The sequence below is a fragment of the Dasypus novemcinctus genome, chromosome 16, assembly GCF_030445035.2.
Source record: "Dasypus novemcinctus isolate mDasNov1 chromosome 16, mDasNov1.1.hap2, whole genome shotgun sequence".
NCBI lineage: Eukaryota > Metazoa > Chordata > Mammalia > Cingulata > Dasypodidae > Dasypus > Dasypus novemcinctus.
The window spans coordinates 41,283,597-41,303,392 of record NC_080688.1 but is presented as its reverse complement, the minus strand read 5'-3'; the positions used below and the strand labels follow the sequence as shown (position 1 = coordinate 41,303,392).

Sequence of the window (19,796 nt, the reverse complement as noted above, 5' to 3'; positions counted from 1 at the left end):
ATGCATGTTTGCTTTGTAACTTCGCAACTTGTACTATAAACTGAATTGTTTATGTATAGTCATATATAAATGATAATAATAATAATAGGGAGGGTTGGTAGAAAAATACTTTGGTTAGTAGTAATATTTTGACAATGCTCTTTAATCATTCATGTAAAAGTTTTAATAACAATGTAAGGTGTTGGTGGTAGGGCGAGTTATGAGAGTCCTGTATGATGCTATGTATGTTTGTTTTGTGAGTTCACAACTACTATGATACACTTATTGTTTATGTATGTTTGTGTGTGGCTGATATATTTCAATAAATTAATTTTTAAAAAAGCAAAAAAACAAGTAAATAGAAAATATCCAAAAATAAAGAATTTTAGACATGAATAGAAATAGAGAAAAAAGTGGAAAAGACATGTAGGCAAAGTGAAAATATCTAACATATATGTAATTAAAATTCAAACAAAGGAAAGAAAAGAGGAATAAAATACAAATTAGGTTGATCAAATAGAAAACAAATAGTAAAATGTATGGACAAGCCCAACTATTTAAGTAACTACATTAAATGTAAGTAGACTGCTATGAGTTTAAAAATACCACACAGGCTGAGAAAATAAACCTAAATATATGCTGCTTCCTAGAGGCACATCTTAAATATAAGGATACAGAATGCTTGAAAGTCAAAGAATGGAAACAAAGTTGAACACTACCCAAAAGGAAATTGGTTTAGTTATACTAATATCAGATTAAATAGACTAAGGCAAGAAGAATTAGCAGAGATAAAGAGGGACATTTTGTAACGATGAATGGGTCAGCCCAACAGGAAGATATTGCAATCCTCATTCTGCATGTGCCCAATAATATAGTTTAAAAAATAAAGCAATTAAACTAAAAGAATAAAAAGAATCTGTCAATATTAAGAGTAGAGAATATCTGGACAACATAACCTACCTCATATATACAGAACATTGCACCCAACAACATCAGAATTCATATTCCTTTCAAGTACACATGAAACATTTTCCATAATCGTCCATATATTGCTCATACAGCAAGCCTTGCCAAGGATTGAAATTATTCAGAGTTTGTTCTCTGTCTATAGTGTAAACAATCTAAAAATGAATAGCAAAGAGATAACTAGGAAATTCTCAACTATTTGGAGGTTAAATGATATACTTCAAAATAATCTTTGGGTGAAAAAGGAATTTTAATAGAAATTAGCAACTATTTTTTCTAAAAGTAATAATATGGTATGTCAAAATTTGTGGCATGCAGCTAAAGCAGAGCTGAGAGGGAGATTTATAGGCTTTAATTCATATATTAGAAAAGAAGAAAGGCTGAAAATCAGTGAATTAAGCTTCCCTTTCAAGAAGCTAGAAAATAGGATTATCAAGTCAAACACAAAGAGAGTAGGAGGAAAGAAACATTAAGAATGAGAGTAGATGGGAAGTGGATTTGGTTTAACTGATAGAGCATCTGCCTACCACATAGAAGGCCCAGGGTTCAAACCCAGGGCCTCCTGACCTGTGTGGTGAGCTGGCCCACACACAGTGCTGATATGCACAAGGAGTGCCTTGCCATGCAGGGGTGTCCCCCACATAGAGGAGCCCCACGCACAAGAAGTGTGCCCCTCAAGGAGATCCGCCCCATGTGAAAAAAATGCAGCCTGTCCGGGAGGGTGCCCCACACATGGGGAGCTGATGCAGCAAGGTGATGCAACAAAAAGAGACACAGATTCCTGGTGCTGCTGACAAGAATGCAAGTGGACAAAGAAGAACACACAGGAAATGGACACAGAGAGCAGACAATGGGGGAAAGGGAGGAGAGAGAAAAAAATCTTTAAAAAAAGAAGGAGAGTAGAAATCAATGGAATAGAAAACAAATGTGTACAAGAGTAAATTAATGTGATGGTTAGGCTATTGTGTCAACTCAGCTAGGTAATTTTGCCCAGTTGTTTGGTTAAGCAAGCACTGGGCTAATTATAATACAAGGGCATTTATGGACTTTAGTCACCATTGACTTTACTGCAGTGGTAAATCATAGATAGCTGGTTATAATTACATCAGTCAGGGAGATTGCCATCAGCAGTGAGTGATGCTTAACCGAGTCAGTTGAATCCTTTAAAAGGGGAAGTGATTCCAGCATTGAGAGAATTTCCCAGCTCTTCTTTAGACAGTCAGCATCTCCCAGAAACCCGTCAAAAATCTTCTTTGAACTTTCATTGGAGCTCCTGGTTGCAGCCTGCCTATGGAAACTGGACTCATGCATCCCCACAGCTGGGTGAGAGACTCTGATAAATCTCTTACTATTGATGGATATCCCTTGTTTATTCTGTTTCCATAGAGAACCCTGACTAATACAATTAACAAAACCAAAAGTTGGTTCCTTAAGAACATTAATACAATTGATAAGCTCCTGAAAAGACCAACTGAGGAAAAAAAACAACAGAGAAAACACAAATTAACCAACAACAGGAAAGAAGTGGTGGAAATTTCTATAGATCCCATATCACTACAAGGGACATTAAGAAGAAAATAAGAAAACGCTAGAAACAACTTCATGCCAACACATACAAAATTTAGAAAAACAATGATAAATTCCTTTTAAAAAGACAACTTACCAAAATGGATAGAAGAAGAAACAAACATTTGAAGTGTCCTATATTGGTTAATAAATTTTGATTCTGTTATTAAAACCCTTACCACAAAAAAACCCAAGATGATTTCACAAGTATACTCCTAAAAATAAGAAAGAAAGAAATAACATGAATTTTATACAAACTCTGTTTCATCAATTTAGATATAGAAATCTGTTTTATTCCCACCCTGAGATGGCTCCTTCATCCGTCTGCTTGTTGTCTGTTTGTTTGTGTCTGCTCATTGTCAGCTTATCTTCTTTAGGAGACACCTGGGACCTCCCATATGGGTGGTGAGTGCCCAACCACTTGAGCCACATCCACTCACTGCTTGTTGTGTCTACTTATTGTGTCTGCTCATTGTGTCAGCTTGTTGCATCTGCTTTTCTTCTTTAGGAGGCACCAGGAATCAAACCTGGGACCTCCCGTGTGGGAGGTGGGTGTCCAACTGCTTGAGCCACATCTGCTTTCTAGATATAGAAATCTTAAACAAAGCACTAGCTAACTGAATTAAGTGCATGACAAAAGGATACACATCACAACTTTATCTAGGAATGCAAGGGTTTTTACTTTAACAAAAAAAGTCAATAACTGTTATTCACCATAAACAGAGATGCAGGAAAAGCATATGAAAAAATTCAACAGATTTATCATAAAACTCTTGTGAAAACAGGAATGGAAGGAAACTTCCTTAATGTGATGACAATTATTCTCACAGATGCATAAATGAGATCAAACATCATATCTAATGGTGAAATAGTGAAACATTTCCCTGAGACTGATAATGAGACCTGGAAGCCTACCATCACTACTTCCATTCAACATTGACTTGAAGGTCATAGTTGATACATGAATTGCAAGAAAAGTAAATACAAGGCATGGATAGTAGAAAGGAAGAAGTAAAATATCTATGTTATTTTTAGATAACAAGATTTTACCATTTAAACCAAGTAAAATATCTACGTTATTTTTATATAACAAATTTTGTCAGACATTTAAACCAATCTAGAGTCATCTATTATAATTTTAAATGAATGTTTAGTAAGATTGTAATATACAAGAAAAATGATTAGAATTAATAATTGAATTTGGCTTGATGTATAGATAAAAGAGCATTTGCTAACATCAATTTCTGTTTCGAGGGGGCAAGATGGTGTCTGAGTGAGTGCACCTTATAGTCTCTCCTGCAAAGAAGTGGCTGGACAGCATTGAAAATTCTTCAGGACCAGGCTGTTTCAGGGTTTTGCAGGGCAGGAGGTGTCTGGACATCGATTTGGTGGGACAGTGACAGAGAAGATTTGTGTAAAAGGTAGAATTGAGGCTCTCTTTCACGGAGATAGGAGCTGCATGCAGGATGCGCCCCCCCTGGGGCAGGCGGCACGGCAGTGGTGATTCCTGGAGGCTCTGCTGTGCTGGGGAATTCATAAGCCCTGAGTGGGCTATTTGGGGGCTTGCAGGGCAGGAGGTGTTTGGAAACTGATTTGGTGAGACAGAGACAGAGGAGATTTTTGCAAGACATGGAATTTTGGGTTTCTGACACGGAGATCAATGCTTCCAGCTAAAGCACCACCCCCTAAGGCTGGCTGCTGATCTGCGGTGGTCCTCAAATTGGTTGCAATATAGAGGCATCACCAGCAGGCTGTTTGGGGGTCTTGCAGGGTAGGAGGTGTCTGAAAACCAATTTGGTGAAACAGAGACAGAGGAGATTTTTGTGAGACATGGAATTTTGGGTTTCTGACACAGAGATCAGTGCTTCGGCTAGAGCCCCGCCCCCTAGGGCTGGCTGCCGAGCTGAGGCGTCCTTAAATTGGTTGCAATATAGAGGGGCCCCCAGCAGGCTGTTTCGGGGGCTTGCAGGGCGAGAGGTGTCCTGAAGTTGACTTGGTGAGACAGCGACAGAAGAGACTCTTGTGAGAGGGGGAATTTTGGTTTCTGCCACAGAGGTCAGAGTTTGTAGATGTGACCCCCCTCATAGGGCTGGCACCCAGCTGCAGGGATCCCTGAAGGCTGTGTTGCACTGTGGTGCTCACAGGCTCCCTGTTAACCAGATTTGGTCTGTGTCCCCTAAACCCTGGTGGCCCATGCTCCAGAGACTCACACACCTTGAGTCTGCACACTCAATATCACAGACTTCCCATCCCTGAATCCACCACACCCTGAGGTCCATCTGAGGTCCTTGATTGTCCTAGCCCTCACCGTTTACATTTTTTTCTTTTTTTTCTTTCCTTTTCCTCTTTTTTCTTTTTTTTCTTTGTCTTGGTTGCTAATATTGTATTATCTCCTAGTCTTTTCTCCCATTATATCCCCCAAGGTCTTTTTTCATTTATTTAGGGGTTGTTGTTTTTTTCTCTTTCTTCTTTTCTTTTTCTTGCTTGTTTCCCTCCCTTTTCTTTGCCCACCCCCCCTTTTTTCCTTCTCTTTTTGTTCTTTTCCCTCTTTTTCTTCTTATTTTATTTTATCTTAATTATACAATAGGTGCTGCAGGGAACACCTCACATTTGCTGGGTTTCCTCATCCTCCATTTCCTCATTTCTGTGTGAACTGATTTTGGCCACCTACACTATCCCCTTTCCCCCACATCATGATATCCTCCATCATCTACTGTCTCTCCTATATTCCACCTCTCTTTCTTTGGTCCCCAAATTGTCTAACTTTTAATTTTGAATACGTTTGTTTTGTTTTCTATCTTTTATCCACTCTTGTTACTATTGTCTTTCTTTTCTCTTTCCCTCTCTCATGAAAACACTGGCTTTTTAATTCATGCTATATTCCTCCCATAGTCAGTCGACTACCTCATTATAGGTACTCTACTTACTGCTATAACTCTACACAACTTACATGATCTAATATCCATCCTCCCAGATCTCATATTGTTGCTCTGTTAACATTTATTACCAATACTACTTTACACATTTTCCTTTCTTACACAATTGCTTTTCCCTGGCCCTAATATTTTCCTTCAAAGTGAACTCAGCCAGCAACAAGAAATTAGAATAAGAACAAAGTGACAAAGAGAAGATATAACACTTATGCAAGAACAACAACTAATTAATCCCCAAGACTAGACAAAGAAGCTAAGGAACTGATTAAATCCATCAAGATAAAATGATGACCAGACAGCAACAAAAAACTACAAACCAAACCAGTAATCAGGAAAACATGGCTGAATCCAATGAACAAACTAAAAACCAGGAAGGGGAGCAGAACTTTGGACAAGTAATTAAAGATCTCAGAACATATATCAGAGACAAACTTAATGAAGTAAAGGAAGAGTTTAACAATATGAAGAAAACACTTGGAGAGGAAATTGCAGACATGCGCAAAAAGATAACAGATATGATGGGAATGAACACCACAGTTCAAGAAATCAAAAATACACTCTCAGCAAATAGCAGCAGATTAGAAGAGGCAGAGGAGAGAATTAGTGACATGAAAGACAGTACATCGGAAATCAAACAGATAGTAGAATTGATAGATAAAAAAATAGAAAAAATCCAGCTAGGACTTAGGGACCTGAATGACAATGCAAAACGCACAAACATACGTATTATAGGCATCCCAGAAGGAGAAGAGAAGGAAAGGGGTCAGAATGGGTGTTGCAGGAAATAATGACTGAAAACTTCCCAAATCTACTGAGAGAGACAGATGTACATATCCAAGAAGCACAATGCACCCCAAACATCATAAGTCCCAACAGGCCCACCCCAAGACATATACTTGTCAAATTATCCAATGCTCAAGACAAAGAGAAAATTCTAAAAGCAGCAATAGAAAAGAAAACCATCACATACAAGGGAAGCTCCATAAGATTAAGTGCTGATTTCTCATCTGAAACCATGGAGGCAAGAAGGCAGTGGTATGATATAGTCAAGGTACTAAAAGAAAAAATTTCCAACCAAGAATACCCTACCCAGCTAAACTAGCATTCAAAAATGATGGAGAGTTCAAAATATTCACAGATAAACAGAAATTGAAAGAGTATGCCAACAAGAAACCTCCCCTTCAAGAAATACTAAAGGGAGTTCTGCAGGAAGAAAGGAAAAAATAGGACAGGCAGAGTTGGAGGAGAGTGTAAGAGCAACAAAAAAGACAAAAAGAGAAGGAAAAAAACCAAACAAACAAAATATGACAAACACAAGTCCAATCAAAATATGGCTAATGTAAATAATTCCTTGAAAGTAATAACACTGAATGTCAACAGATTAAACTCACCTATCAAAAGATTCAGACTGGGACATTGGATAAGGAAATATGACCCATCTATATGCTGTCTACAAGAGACACATCTTAGACCCAGAGATTCATGGAGGCTGAAAGTGAATAGTTGGAAAACAATCTTACAAGCAAACAATAACCAAAAAAAAAAAAGCAGGAGTAGCTATATTAATATCAGACAAAATAGGCTATAAATGCGAAACAGTTGTGAGACATAAAGAAGGATACTACATATTAGTGAAAGGGACAATCTCTTAAGAAGAATGAACAATCATAAATATTTATACTCCTAACAAGGGCACCTCCAAATACGTGAGGCAAACACTGGAAAAACTAAGTGAAAGAATAGATGCATCTATAATTATAGTGGGAGAATTTAATACACCACTATCAACTCTGGACAGAACATCTCAAAAGAGAATCACTAAAGAAACAAAATATTTGAACAGTATATTAGAGGAGCTGGATCTAATAGACATATACAGATCATTACACCCAAATACAGCAGGATATACATTTTTCTCAAGTTCACATGGATCATTCTCCAAGATAGACCATATGCTAGGCCACAAAGAAAGGCTTAATGAATTCAGAAAGATCAAAATCATACAAAATAATATCTCTGACCACAGTAGAGTGAAGCTGGAAATCTGCAAGGGCCAGAGGCCCAGATTTCACACCAAGATATGGAAATTAAACAGCACACTCTTTGAAAAACAGTGGGTCAAAGAGGAAATCTCAAAAGAAATCAATAATTACCTTGAAACAAATGATAATGATAACACAACATACCAAAACTTATGGGATGCAGCAAAAGCAGTACTGAGAAGGAAATTTATAGCCATAAATTCATACATCAAAAAAGAAGAAAGAGCAAAAATTGAAGAACTAACTGCACATTTGGAGGAATTAGTAAAAAAACAACAAAGTAATCCCACAGGAAGAAAAAAGAAAGAAATAACAAAGATAAGAGCAGAACTAAATGAAATAGAAAATAAGAAAGGACTTGAAAAGATAAACAAGACCAAGAGCTGGTTTTTTGAGAAGATCAATAAAATTGACAAACCCTTAGCGAGACTAACAAAGAAAAAAAGAGAGAAGATGCAAATACACAAAATAAGAAATGAGAAAGAAGATATCACCACCGACCCCACAGAAATAAAGACTATCATAAGAGGATACTTTGAAAAACTATATTCCAACAAAAATGACAATTCAGAGGAAATGGACAAATTCCTAGAAACACATAAGCAGCCTATATTGACGAAAGAAGAAACTGATGATCTCAACAAACCAATCACAAGTAAAGAGATAGAATCAGTCATTAAAAACCTCCCAACTAAGAAGAGCCTGGGGCCAGACGGCCTAAATGGAAAGGATAAATGAGTTTATATGGCTATGAGTCTCTAAAAAAGAGTCTGGAGGTTTTCAGAAGGCTTGCCCTTATGCACACCTGAGCAGAGTCTCAGAGACAGATAAAGTAGATATAACCCCAGGTATTGGTTCTTTTGAGGGCTAAAGAGACCCACAGGTTCTATGGTCATGGCAGATGGAGTTCACTGCCATGTCAGTTGGCCCTTCTTTGGAGTTGGTGTTTCTGCGTGATGGAGCTGGACTCAGATGTGATCTCTTTTCACAAGCCTTTCTTGTTACTTTACCAGAATCGTATTTGGTGCTGGAGTTTAAGATGTATCTGGGGGATCTGAATCTCTGGACTGACAATATGATAGCCAGGCCCTGAGCCTCAACAGACTTCAGCTCCTACACTCTGGTTTATTGGACTTACCCACTCAGCTAACATGGAGTTAAAGAATGTCAACCACCACACCATGGAGCCAAGAGTGCCTACAACTGAAAGCAGGAAGATTGCATCCAGTATCCATGTGGAATCTAAGCCCCCTCTTGACATAGATGTGGAATGGACACAACCAATCCAAGGTCCACAGGAAGGAGGAATACAGTAAGGATTAGAGCGGACTTACTGATATTCTATTCATGAACTATTGTGGTTAGTAATCGAGAAAATGTGGCATTGGTGTGGAAAAAGTGGCCATGGTGGCTGCTGGGTGTGGGAAATGGGAGGAAGAGATGAGATGTGGAGGCAATTTCGGGACTTGGAGTTGTCCTGGGTGGTGCTGTAGGGACAATTACCAGACATTGTATGTCCTCCCATGGCCCACTGGATGGAACGTGGGAGAGTATGGGCCATGATGTGTACCACAGGCCATGAGGTGCAGCGATGCCCAGAGATGTACTCACCAAATGCAATGGATGTGTCATGATGATGGGGGAGAGTGTTGCTGTGGGGGGAGTGGTGGGGTGGGGGTGGTGGGGGTGAATGGAGACCTCATATTTTTTTAGTGTAATATTTTTTAAAAATGAATTTAAAAAAATAAAATTAAAATTAATTCATACCCTGCAATTAAAAAAAAATTTCTGTTTCGATATACCAGCAAAAAATAGGTAGAAAATGGTATTTTAAAAATAACACTTTTTATAATAACAACAGAAAGTAATCAATATTTATAAAATATGTGAAAATTAAAATTTATATTACACACAAAAAACCACAATTATTTACTGGAGGAAATTAAATATCTAAGTAAATGGAGCAACACCATGATAGTAGATAGCAATTCTACCCACATTGAGACATACATCCAATGTGATTGTGATGTGGGCTATGGGTGGCAGGCTCTTTGTCTCTTCAGAGATAACCTAAACTGTGACTTGTGGGTGTGGGATGATGAAAGGTTGCAGTCCTGCCCTTGGTGAGCAGGAGACAGTTTAACAATGCAAGGTCTATAAACTTTAAGTATTCAGGGGAAATGCAAAGCAACTATGCTAAAAAGCTTATTGAGGGAAACGGACTTTGGCCCAGTGGTTAGGGCGTCCGTCTACCATATGGGAGGTCCGCGGTTCAAACCCCAGGCCTCCTTGACCTGTGTGGAGCTGGCCCATGCGCAGTGCTGATGCGCGCAAGGAGTGCCGTGCCACGCAAGGGTGTCCCCCGCGTAGGGGAGCCCCACACGCAAGGAGTGCGCCCGTGAGGAAAGCCGCCCAGCATGAAAAGAAAGTGCAGCTTGCCCAGGAATGGCGCCGCCCACACTTCCCGTACCGCTGACGACAACAGAAGCGGACAGAGAAACAAGACGCAGCAAATAGACACCAAGAACAGACAACCAGGGGAGGGGGGGAAATTAAATAAATAAATAAATCTTTAAAAAAAAAAAAAGCTTATTGAATGCCTGAGGTCCATGCTAAAAGCTTACTAAGATGTGGAAATATATGCTAATTCAAGCCTATTGAGAACTGAAACAAAAGGACCATTTGGCCTTTCCTCTCTGTATAAAAGGGACTAAAAAATCTTGTTTGGGGCTCGGGATTCAAACAGAAAGTTCCCGAGTCCGGCCGGCCATCAATAAACCATTTTTCCTTCTCAAAATCAGTCCTGAGTCCTGGCCTCTCTATACTCAAGTAATTGAACTTCTCTCAAATTCTACAACAATTGCAATTAAAATCCCAACATTTTTTAAAATGGGAAATTGACAATCTGATTTTAAAATTTATATGTTAATTTAAATGTGGAGGACCAAAATAATCTTGAAGAAGGAGAAGAAAGCTGGGGGATTTACCTACCAGAAAAAAGATCTATTTTAAAGTTAACAATGATTGAGAAAGTGTGATATTGATGTGAAGATAGATAATAGATCAGTGAAACAGAGTAGAAAATTTTGAAACAGACCCAAACATAAATAGTCACAGTTTTAGGAAACGGTGACATGGTAGGGCAGTGGGAAAAGGTTAGTATTTTAAAATAAATGGTCCTGGTTAATTGGGATACCCATATAAGAATATGGATTGTGACCACTGCCTCATACAGCACTGGAAAATAATCAACAACAGATGAATTTCAAATCTAAATTTAAAGGCAAAATTATAAAATTTTAAAAATAAAGGAGAATATCTTCATGACCTTAGAATAGGCAAAGATTTCTTAAATAGGACATAAATGTTCTAACTATTAAGAAAGATAATTTATAAATTAGACAATATTAAAATTAAGATCTTCTATTCATCAAAACACACCATTAAGAGAGTGAAATAACAAGCCAAAAATAGAAATGCTGTATGATCTGACAATTCCTCTGTTAGAAATATATCCAGAAGAACTGAAAACAGTGATGTGAACAGACATTTGCACATAGATGTTCACAGTGGCATTTTTCACAATTGCCAAAAGATAGAAGCAACTAAGTGTCCATCAACCAATGAACGGATAAACAAAATGTGGTTTATACATATGGTGGAGTATTATTCATCTGGAAAAAGAAATCAACTGGAGAAGCAAATGAAAACATGGATGAACCTTGAGGACATTATGCTAAATGAAATAAGCTACACACAAAAGGACAAATATTGTATGGTCTTACTAATATGAACTAAATATGAAGATAAACACATGGAGTTAAAACCTGGACTATAGGTTACTAGGAGGTAGGATGAGAACTGAGAAAGGGGTACTATGCTTAATGTATGTAGAATTTTCAATTAGCTTGACTGTTAAAGTATGGAAATAGAGTTAATGGTAATGTATTACAGTGTGTATAACTAACACAACTGATTTATAAATGGGATTGTGGCTGAAAGGAATAGTCTAGGGATGTACATATTAATTAAAAGAAAATTAGAGAATCATCTAGGAACTGAATAACAGTGAACCCGGAGGTGGATGAGGATGTGGTTAATAATACAAGAATGTTCTTCTATGAACTAGAGCAAATGTATATCACTAATGCAAGGTGGTAAGAATATAGTGACATATGGGAAAAATACAATTAATGTAACTTATGGGTTAAAGTTAACAGCAATATTGTAATATTTTGCATCAGTGTTAAGGAAAGTACTATATCAATGCTAAGGTCAATAATGGGGGAGAGTATGGGATTTTTTCTTTTGGACTAAGGCAAGTGTTCAAAGGCATATTGGGGCAATCACTGCACAACTCTGTGCTAAAAGTGAAAACCAATGAGTGTACACTTTGGATAGAATGTACAAGGCATGGGACTGTATAACTCAGTCAGCCTTGTGGTGGAAGATGAACTGTGGTTAACAGAACAAATATGAGAGTGTTCTCTCATGAACTATAAAAAATATGCAATACTAATACATAGTGTTAGTAATAGGGTGTGTATGGAAAAAATATACCAAATGTATGTACCATAGTGATAATAGTCTTATCATGGTCTTTCATAGTCTGTAACAAATTTTCTACAACAATGTAAGGTATTGGTGGAGGAGTGATGTATGGGAATTCTGCACATTATGCATGATTATTCTGTAAGCTCACAACTTCTCTTTCTAGATAGATAGATAGATAGATAGACAGACAGATAGAAAGATAGATAAAGGCATGCCAAACCACAGAGTAGAAGACCATATTTTATAACATATCAATATATACGTATTTTCAGTATAAATGACTTGCATTCAGAATGTATAAAGAACTACAAATCAATAAGATGAAGACAGCATGATTTAAAAATGAGTGAAACACTGGAACAGGTAATAAAGAATATATTCAAATGGATATAGAAGATAATCATTAAGAATCATGGAAATGCGAATTAAAATCAGGTTTTGCTACACTCCATACTCATTAGAGTTGCTGAACTGAGACTGGTAATACCAAGTATAGGCAAAAATGTGAAACAGTGAGTTCTCATACAGTGTAGGTGGAGTATGTATTGGTACAACCATTATGGAAAACTATTCGGTGTTGTCACCCATAGCTGAACACATGCATATCCTATAACCCGGCTTTAACACTCCTAGGAATATATAAAACAGAAATGCATACATTTATTTACACAAATGATACATATATGAATGTTCTGAGTGGTAGTATTTATCATAGTCCTCGCCACCCATCAACATTTGAATGAATAATTATACCACAATTTTATTCCACACAATGGAATATTATATAGCAATGAGAATGAATAAACTACACCTTCACTCAGTAGCGTAGGTGAATCTCACAAATCATGTTGATCAAAAGAAACCAGTCATAAATGGTACATACTATGTGATTCCATTTATATCAAGTTCAAAAGCAGGTGTAACTAAACTGTGGTGTTAGAAACAGGATAGTGATTAGCCTCTGCTGGACTAGTGACTGGAAGGGGCATGAGAAGAGCTCCTGGGGTCTGGGATTGTTCGGTTTTTCTTGATCTGGGTATTGAGTACGTGGACGTTTTCACTTTAAGAATAGTCATGCCTCTGTATAAAAATGATTGGTGCTAAATTTGTCTGTATTTTAAACTTCAAGGGTTCAAAACAAAGCAAAATAAAACAATGCCCAGGATACAGATCTGCTACTGAGTAACAGAAAGCACTAGAAAAAAGCAGAGGGCAGCTGCCTGTGGGAAGGACCTCACCTTCCTCTCATTGCTCTGAATGCTGTGGTGAGTGATTGGCAGCATTTTTTGATCATCGGGGGAAAATCATATGAACAAGAATTTACAATATGTATTAGCTTATTTACAAATGTGCTCATTCTGAACATTGTAAAACATGTTTGGTATATTATAAAATCCTATGTTCATATTTTATACATGGTGAATATATAGACACAATGTGACTGTATAAAGGATGAGATAAAGACAAAATAAATAGTATTTTAAAAATAAGCTTTTTTCTATTAATGGTATAAAATCATGTGTTTTTTTTCCCCTTGGATAAAAAAGAGCACAAGAGGAATGTGATTCAATATGTCAGATATAATTAGGTCATCATTGCTTTTACCTCCTATTGTGTCACATGATTAGTTCATACTAGGAATAAAAGTATTCAGCTCAGCCATTTTCTTGCTACTTATGTTTGTATTATTTATTCTGTCTTCAGTCTGCAGTGTCTTTGAGAGAATCTTTTAAAGCCATTTATCCATTTTGTGAGGAGTAGTTTATTTCAAACTAGGTAATATAAACTATAAATTCATTTAACCAGGCACAATATATGAACTGTGATTCATGGCAGTCCTTGAGAGTGTGTCTCTGGGGACTCCCGTTTTCTCTGCAATGACATCTGACACCCATACAGCAATCCATACATTCAATACTGCTAACGCAATGTGTTTCTTACTTTTAGGATAATGAAGGTAATAAGAAGTTCTAATACTTTCTCTCAACCACCGTGAATTGTTTTGAGGACACCTGGAATGCCTACACCAGGGGAGACTATTGAAAGGTAAGTGAAGTCACACAGTCTTGCTCAGAAATCAAGACCAGAAACTGGTATAATTATATCTGAGAACTAAGAGGCAGTGAAGGGAGGTTGTCAGTTCCAACGTAAACTTCACTTGTGTCCTATCCACCGATCAGCAATTATCAAGGAACTACAAATAATGCTTTTTACACTACAACTCCACTGGATATAAAGCAAGGTTTTTATAGAATTGTTTTCCCCTTCTAAATTTTCAGAGAAATAACAATGGTTCTAGTCCTAGTTCTGTCCCCACCTCAAATTTCTTCTTGGGTCTGTTGGTTCATCTCTCTGGATCCAATTTCCTGAACTATAAAATGAGGGATTCATTATAAGTGGACATGAAAGCCTCTTTCTGTTAAAATAAGTAAACCTGAAGTCCCATAATATTTTGTGCTTCTAGTTACCTCCGCTTTAAAAACAACATCCTGAGCCTAAGCTATTCCCACCAAGTAACTGAGCACAGGAGAGGTGACTATATTTATTATCAACATCTGAAAATAATTTCTTGAACTTTTAAACTTGCATGACAAGAGCTGCGTTTCTCTGCTACTAGGTGCAGAATTAGGCTATTGGTTTACAAATTTTCCCCCTCCAAACATCTTGCCATAAGACAGGTGAGATGGTTATTGTTCACAAGAAGCCAAGAGAATCCAGGGATATTGCAGGTCATGGCCATGGTGGTTTTATTGCTGCCATTTAATATTTATGGAGTGCCCAAAGTGGCGTAGGAAGATTACTCAGGGCTTACTCTTGTGATGCCCAAGTTACATACGATGAAAATTCTTCTTTGCCTCTCAATCACCAAAGAATCTCAAAGAATCTCAAAGAAACAAGCTAGCTTATTTGAATTTATAAAAACTTGATTAGTTTTCACTCCATTTATATTCTGGCAACGATTTTCATATAAAACATGTGGTGTCCTGATAGGGCGGCACTAAATCACATTTGTACTTGAGAAACTGGAAGAATGCGAAAGACCAAATAGATTGTTTGGTCAAAGAGAGTGGACCAACTTAGGTAATTGGATTCTCTCCCTATCTCTCTGACAGCTCAAGGTGGTTTGGGTAAATTACCACAGGGCACATGTGAGGAGAGGTGGTGATGATCAAAACTTTTGGATAAAATGTTTAAATGTCTCTTTTCTTTTAAACTAAGTTCTACTGTCAAATGAAGATAATACGTTCAATCAAGTGTTAAAAGGATAACTTAATTTCCTGCTTCATTTTGAGAAACTTTAGGCAGGAAAAGAGGGGAGGCATGTGGGGCTCAAGGCTCTGGTTGAAGTCTTAGCTTCTTGTTTGGGACTAACCTGCTGTTCTACTGCTGGGAAGTGAATAAACTTATGGATATTTCCATAGCCTTTGCGTTCATTTATTGGCAGAGCAAGCAGTCCTGTGATATTCACATTGTGCTCTCTCTGCCAAGGGAAAATTGGAGAAGAGGTAGATGGAGGGGTAGGAAGCAGGCAGTTATTCCTTTCTAACCAGGGAGGTTCTACTTTTATTGTTTTACACATTGGACTTTGTTTTTGGGTTTCCTTTGAGTAAAGGGTTTCAAGACCAAAACCACTTTAGGAACTGGTGTTAGAATTGTTCTTGCTAATGAGTAATTTGAGCATAATTTTGTGCTTGGACACAAGGCATGGCATGATTGTAACATCTCTCACTGAAGTAATAAAGCCTCCCCAAATTCTCCATGATTTTCCATACTCTCATGTTTTTCCTTCTGATAGAAATGATTTTTTTCCACTTTGTGATGCCTACTCACCCTGCAAATCCCTTCTCATAAAATTTCTAAGTTGTTTTCCTATGGATCTCAGTGTGGATTCTCATTCTCCACCCAAAGCAAAGGCGGTAATTCCTGTCACAGGAATGTTAAAATGATTAAACAAAAGTGCTATCAGTACCGTTTTTTCCTGGTGGAATGTCTCTTCCTTGAATGTGGAGCAAAGGAACCCACTCTCTCTTTCTATTCCCATTCTACCCAGATACTTTCTTTAACAGGGAAAAATGAACTGGCTAGTGTCAGCTTCTGGATATGGTTGATGCCTGTTAAGGGTTCTTATGCCCACCAGTCCACACATCAAAGTTTAGGCACACAAAGAACCTACGCCTGAGAACTCCAGACCCCAGGAATTCTACCTTCTTCCCTCTCCCTCCCCATATATAGAGTACCTATTTCTTGGAGACATAGTGATTAGTATGACCATTTCAGCCCTCAAAGAACTCACAGTCTACTGAGAGAAACACTTTTGAACATATATATATATATCCCAAGATGGCTCCCTCATCTGTTTGCTCATTGTTTTTGCTTGTTTTCTGTTAGTATCTTCTTTGGGAGGCACTGGGAACCAAACCCAGGACCTCCCTTGTGAGAGATGGGTGCCCAACTACTTGAGCCACATCTGCTCCCTGCTCATTTGTTTTTGTTTGCTGTCTGCTTGTTGTTTGCTCACTATCTTGCTCATTGTTTTTGCTCATTGTTTGCTCACTGTCTGCTTATTGTTTTTTTCCTCATTGTCTGCTTGTTGTTTTTCCTTGTTGCCTGATTGTTGTTTTTGCTTGATGTCTGCTCGTAGTCTGCTCTTTATTTGTTTGTCTTCTTTAGGAGGCACTGGGAACTGAATGCGAGACCTTCCATTTGGGAGGTGGGTGCCCAGCTGCCTGAGCCACATCCACTCCCTTGAACAGATATTTTTAATGATCAAAACAATGGAACCAACCACATCTCTTGGAGTCAAGGGTATGTGGAGCTTAATGGAATCTCTTCTTTTTCGTCTTGGGTAGAGAGTTTTTTATTTGGATGACTTACAAAGGCCAGGAAATTTCCTTTGCTGTCATAATCCCATGTGAAGTTTCCAAGTGCAGACAATCATATCTCAATCTGAGATTTTAAAAAATTGGTGAGTCAGGTAGTAAAATAATTCACAAAGCTTTTTTTTTTTTTTTCCTGCCCCAAACACTTCCAAAGCAATGGGGTCTGGGACTTTCTCTTGAGTTAGGATAAGTTGTGAAATTGCACTTGGCAACTAGCATCAGCAACCTGATCACAATGGGTAGAGATAAAGGGTTTATTTTTTCTTACAGAAAGTAAATTTTGAAGTAAGTAGTCCTAGGGAAAGCCCAAGGACTGATATAGGACCCCGTGAATTTAATTTGGATCCAGTCTTCTTTTAATTTTCTATTCTGTCATCCTTAACCTTGACTTTCATCCTCAAAGTCACAAATAGATTGCTGAAAATTCAGCTATCATGCCCACACTCCAGGAGACAGAGAGGGAGTGGCAGAGGGCAAAAGGAAGGTTGTAGCTGTCTATCATCCTTTTGAGGATTCTCCCTGGAAAACATCCAACAACCTCTGCTATCATCTTATTGGCCAGAACTTAATCTCAGGGCCACACTTAGCTGCAAGGGAGGCTGGGACTTTTCTCTTTTAACTTGGTAATTCTTATGCTCAGAATAAAATTGTAGTTTTGTATTTGGGGAAAAACGGATGTTGGGAGGGTAACTAGCAGTGTGGGTCACAGATATCTGGGTCATTTTACTTCATCTTCTTTCTCTGCATAAACTGTAATAAAAGGAAGTGTGCCAATAGGAGATTTTCTAGTTACTAGAAATAGAGAAGCTATGTAATCCACTCTGATATTGAATCATATTCTCTTTATTAAAATACCCATTCAATTGATAAAATTATTTCATTTTAATGTGATTATTTTCCTCTATCACCAAGTTTAATAATACCCAAATTTTATCTTTATTCCTTAATTTAGTCAAAGTATGGAGATATCACCTCTCTATTGAATAGGAGTAATCTTATAGGCTCTGATTCTTTCAACATTGAAGAATTATTTTACACCAATAAAAAGTTAAAAAAATATCCCTTCATAAGAAAGGCGGTGACTTTTCAATAAAAGTTTGTAAGATTCATCTGTGGTCTGAAATTATAATTAAATATGTAATACTGAAAATAAAGATTTTATATTGACAATAATTTATTAATCAGGGATATAAGAACACTCTACCAAAAAATATTATTGTCTCCATTTTAGAGATACAGAATTCAGGTACCAATTAAAGTTAAGTGATTTGTTCAAAGGCAAGGATGTGTCAGTGTCAAAAATGAAACTCAGGGTCCCTGACGCCTCATACCATAATATAATAGTTGAAGAACTCAGTAAATTAATATATCACCTCTAGAGTCTATGGAGTACACATGAATAAAGTCAATTTAAGTTAAAATTTAGTAGAAATTCATGGTTGTTGTCTTGGGCATCAGAAGTTTTAGATTTTACCATGAAAAATGACTAAGGTCTTAAAAATAAAACACTATTCAGAATTGATAACTATTCATTGAAAAGACTAAGTACTTCTTTCATTCACTCATTCTGCTATAGAATATTCATAGCACACCTAACTGAGAAACAGATGTTATGCTAATGTTGCATATATACATGTTCTTTTCTCTAGAAGGCACCATCTTGTTGGCAACACAGATGTGTAAGCAGATAATGACACAATTCTATAAATGATATGATATAGGTATAGTGAGTGCTGATAGAGGAAGCATAGAAGAGGAAGTAGTAACTCACTTGATAGAATGCTTCAGAAAAGATTTCTCAGGAAGTGTGGTCAACAAAGATGAACATGCCATTGGGAGGAGTAGAAAGCCTCTTCAGGCATGGGATAAGAATTGCTAGGGCTGTCAGGGACCAATGAATAGCATCCTTCTTCCCTGCAGAGTTCTGAATCCTGTTAGAAAGATAAAGAACTCAAATAGATTGACAAAAAATATCAATTTTATAAAATCTGTGTTAGAGGACAAGGCTTAGATATGCAGCAACAATGGAATTTCTAAAATCTATGCCAGGAATTGGACTCACCCTCCTGACCACAGGTGGCACCTGAAGAAGTTTCCTCATACAGGTGCTGCCCATATATATAACTTAAAATATGGAGGGTAGAACAGTTGTGTGTTTCTATGGCTGGAACAGCTCCCAAAAGGAGGGAGGAAAAGAGATTGGGCTGTTCATACCCATTTCCCTATCCTAAATTCACCTATCATATAAGTCTCTCTACTTCCCTAGAGGAAGTTGGAGCTACAGGTCATAAGGGCAAGGGGAGTTATATTAGTGGAGTTCCCTGCACATGCAAAGGCAGAAATTGGAGAGGAGATAAAGTGTCAGTCTTGAACAGGACTTAAAATATCTAATTAGAAGATACCTGATAGATCAAAAGTAAGAACTTTTTATGTGAAAAATGTCAAACATACACAAAAATAGAGACAATAGTGGAGATCCCTTATGGTTACCTATAGCACTCATGGAAACCCTAGAGGGATCACCCCTTAGTAATAGAATTGAATCCCTGTAGTGAAGTCAATTCAAGAATCAACTAAGGAAATCTTAAAAAGTAGGCCTTGATGGACAGAGTTGATCTTCAAGTAATATACCTGCCCAAACAAAAGACCTGTATTCATTAAAGGAACACAAAAAATATGGCACTAAGCAATATGAAAATTAACAATGTCTGGAATCCCATAAAAAGATCACAGATGTGGCAGAAAGTCCATGATAAGAAAAATAACAGAAAAAGATCAGAAATGACAGGGACAATAGAGCTAGTAAACAAGAGTGTTAAAACAGTTATTATAATGTTGCTAAACTATTTAAAGGAACACATGAACTTAATGAGGAG

General features: G+C 37.4%; 1 protein-coding gene across 3 annotated transcripts in view; it reads left to right on the top strand.

Moving 5' to 3' along the window:
* ZNF521 (zinc finger protein 521) overlaps nucleotides 1-19,796 on the top strand; it is a 936,466-nt gene that overhangs the window by 191,440 nt on the left and 725,230 nt on the right. For all 3 annotated transcript variants that reach the window (XM_071208506.1, XM_071208505.1, XM_071208503.1), the window contains one exon: nucleotides 13,988-14,086. Coding sequence is in view for 1 of the 3 variants with exons in the window: in XM_071208503.1 (XP_071064604.1) it covers nucleotides 14,058-14,086 (29 nt within the window). In the remaining 2 variants the exon portion in view is untranslated. The remainder of the gene's footprint in view (nucleotides 1-13,987; nucleotides 14,087-19,796) is intronic.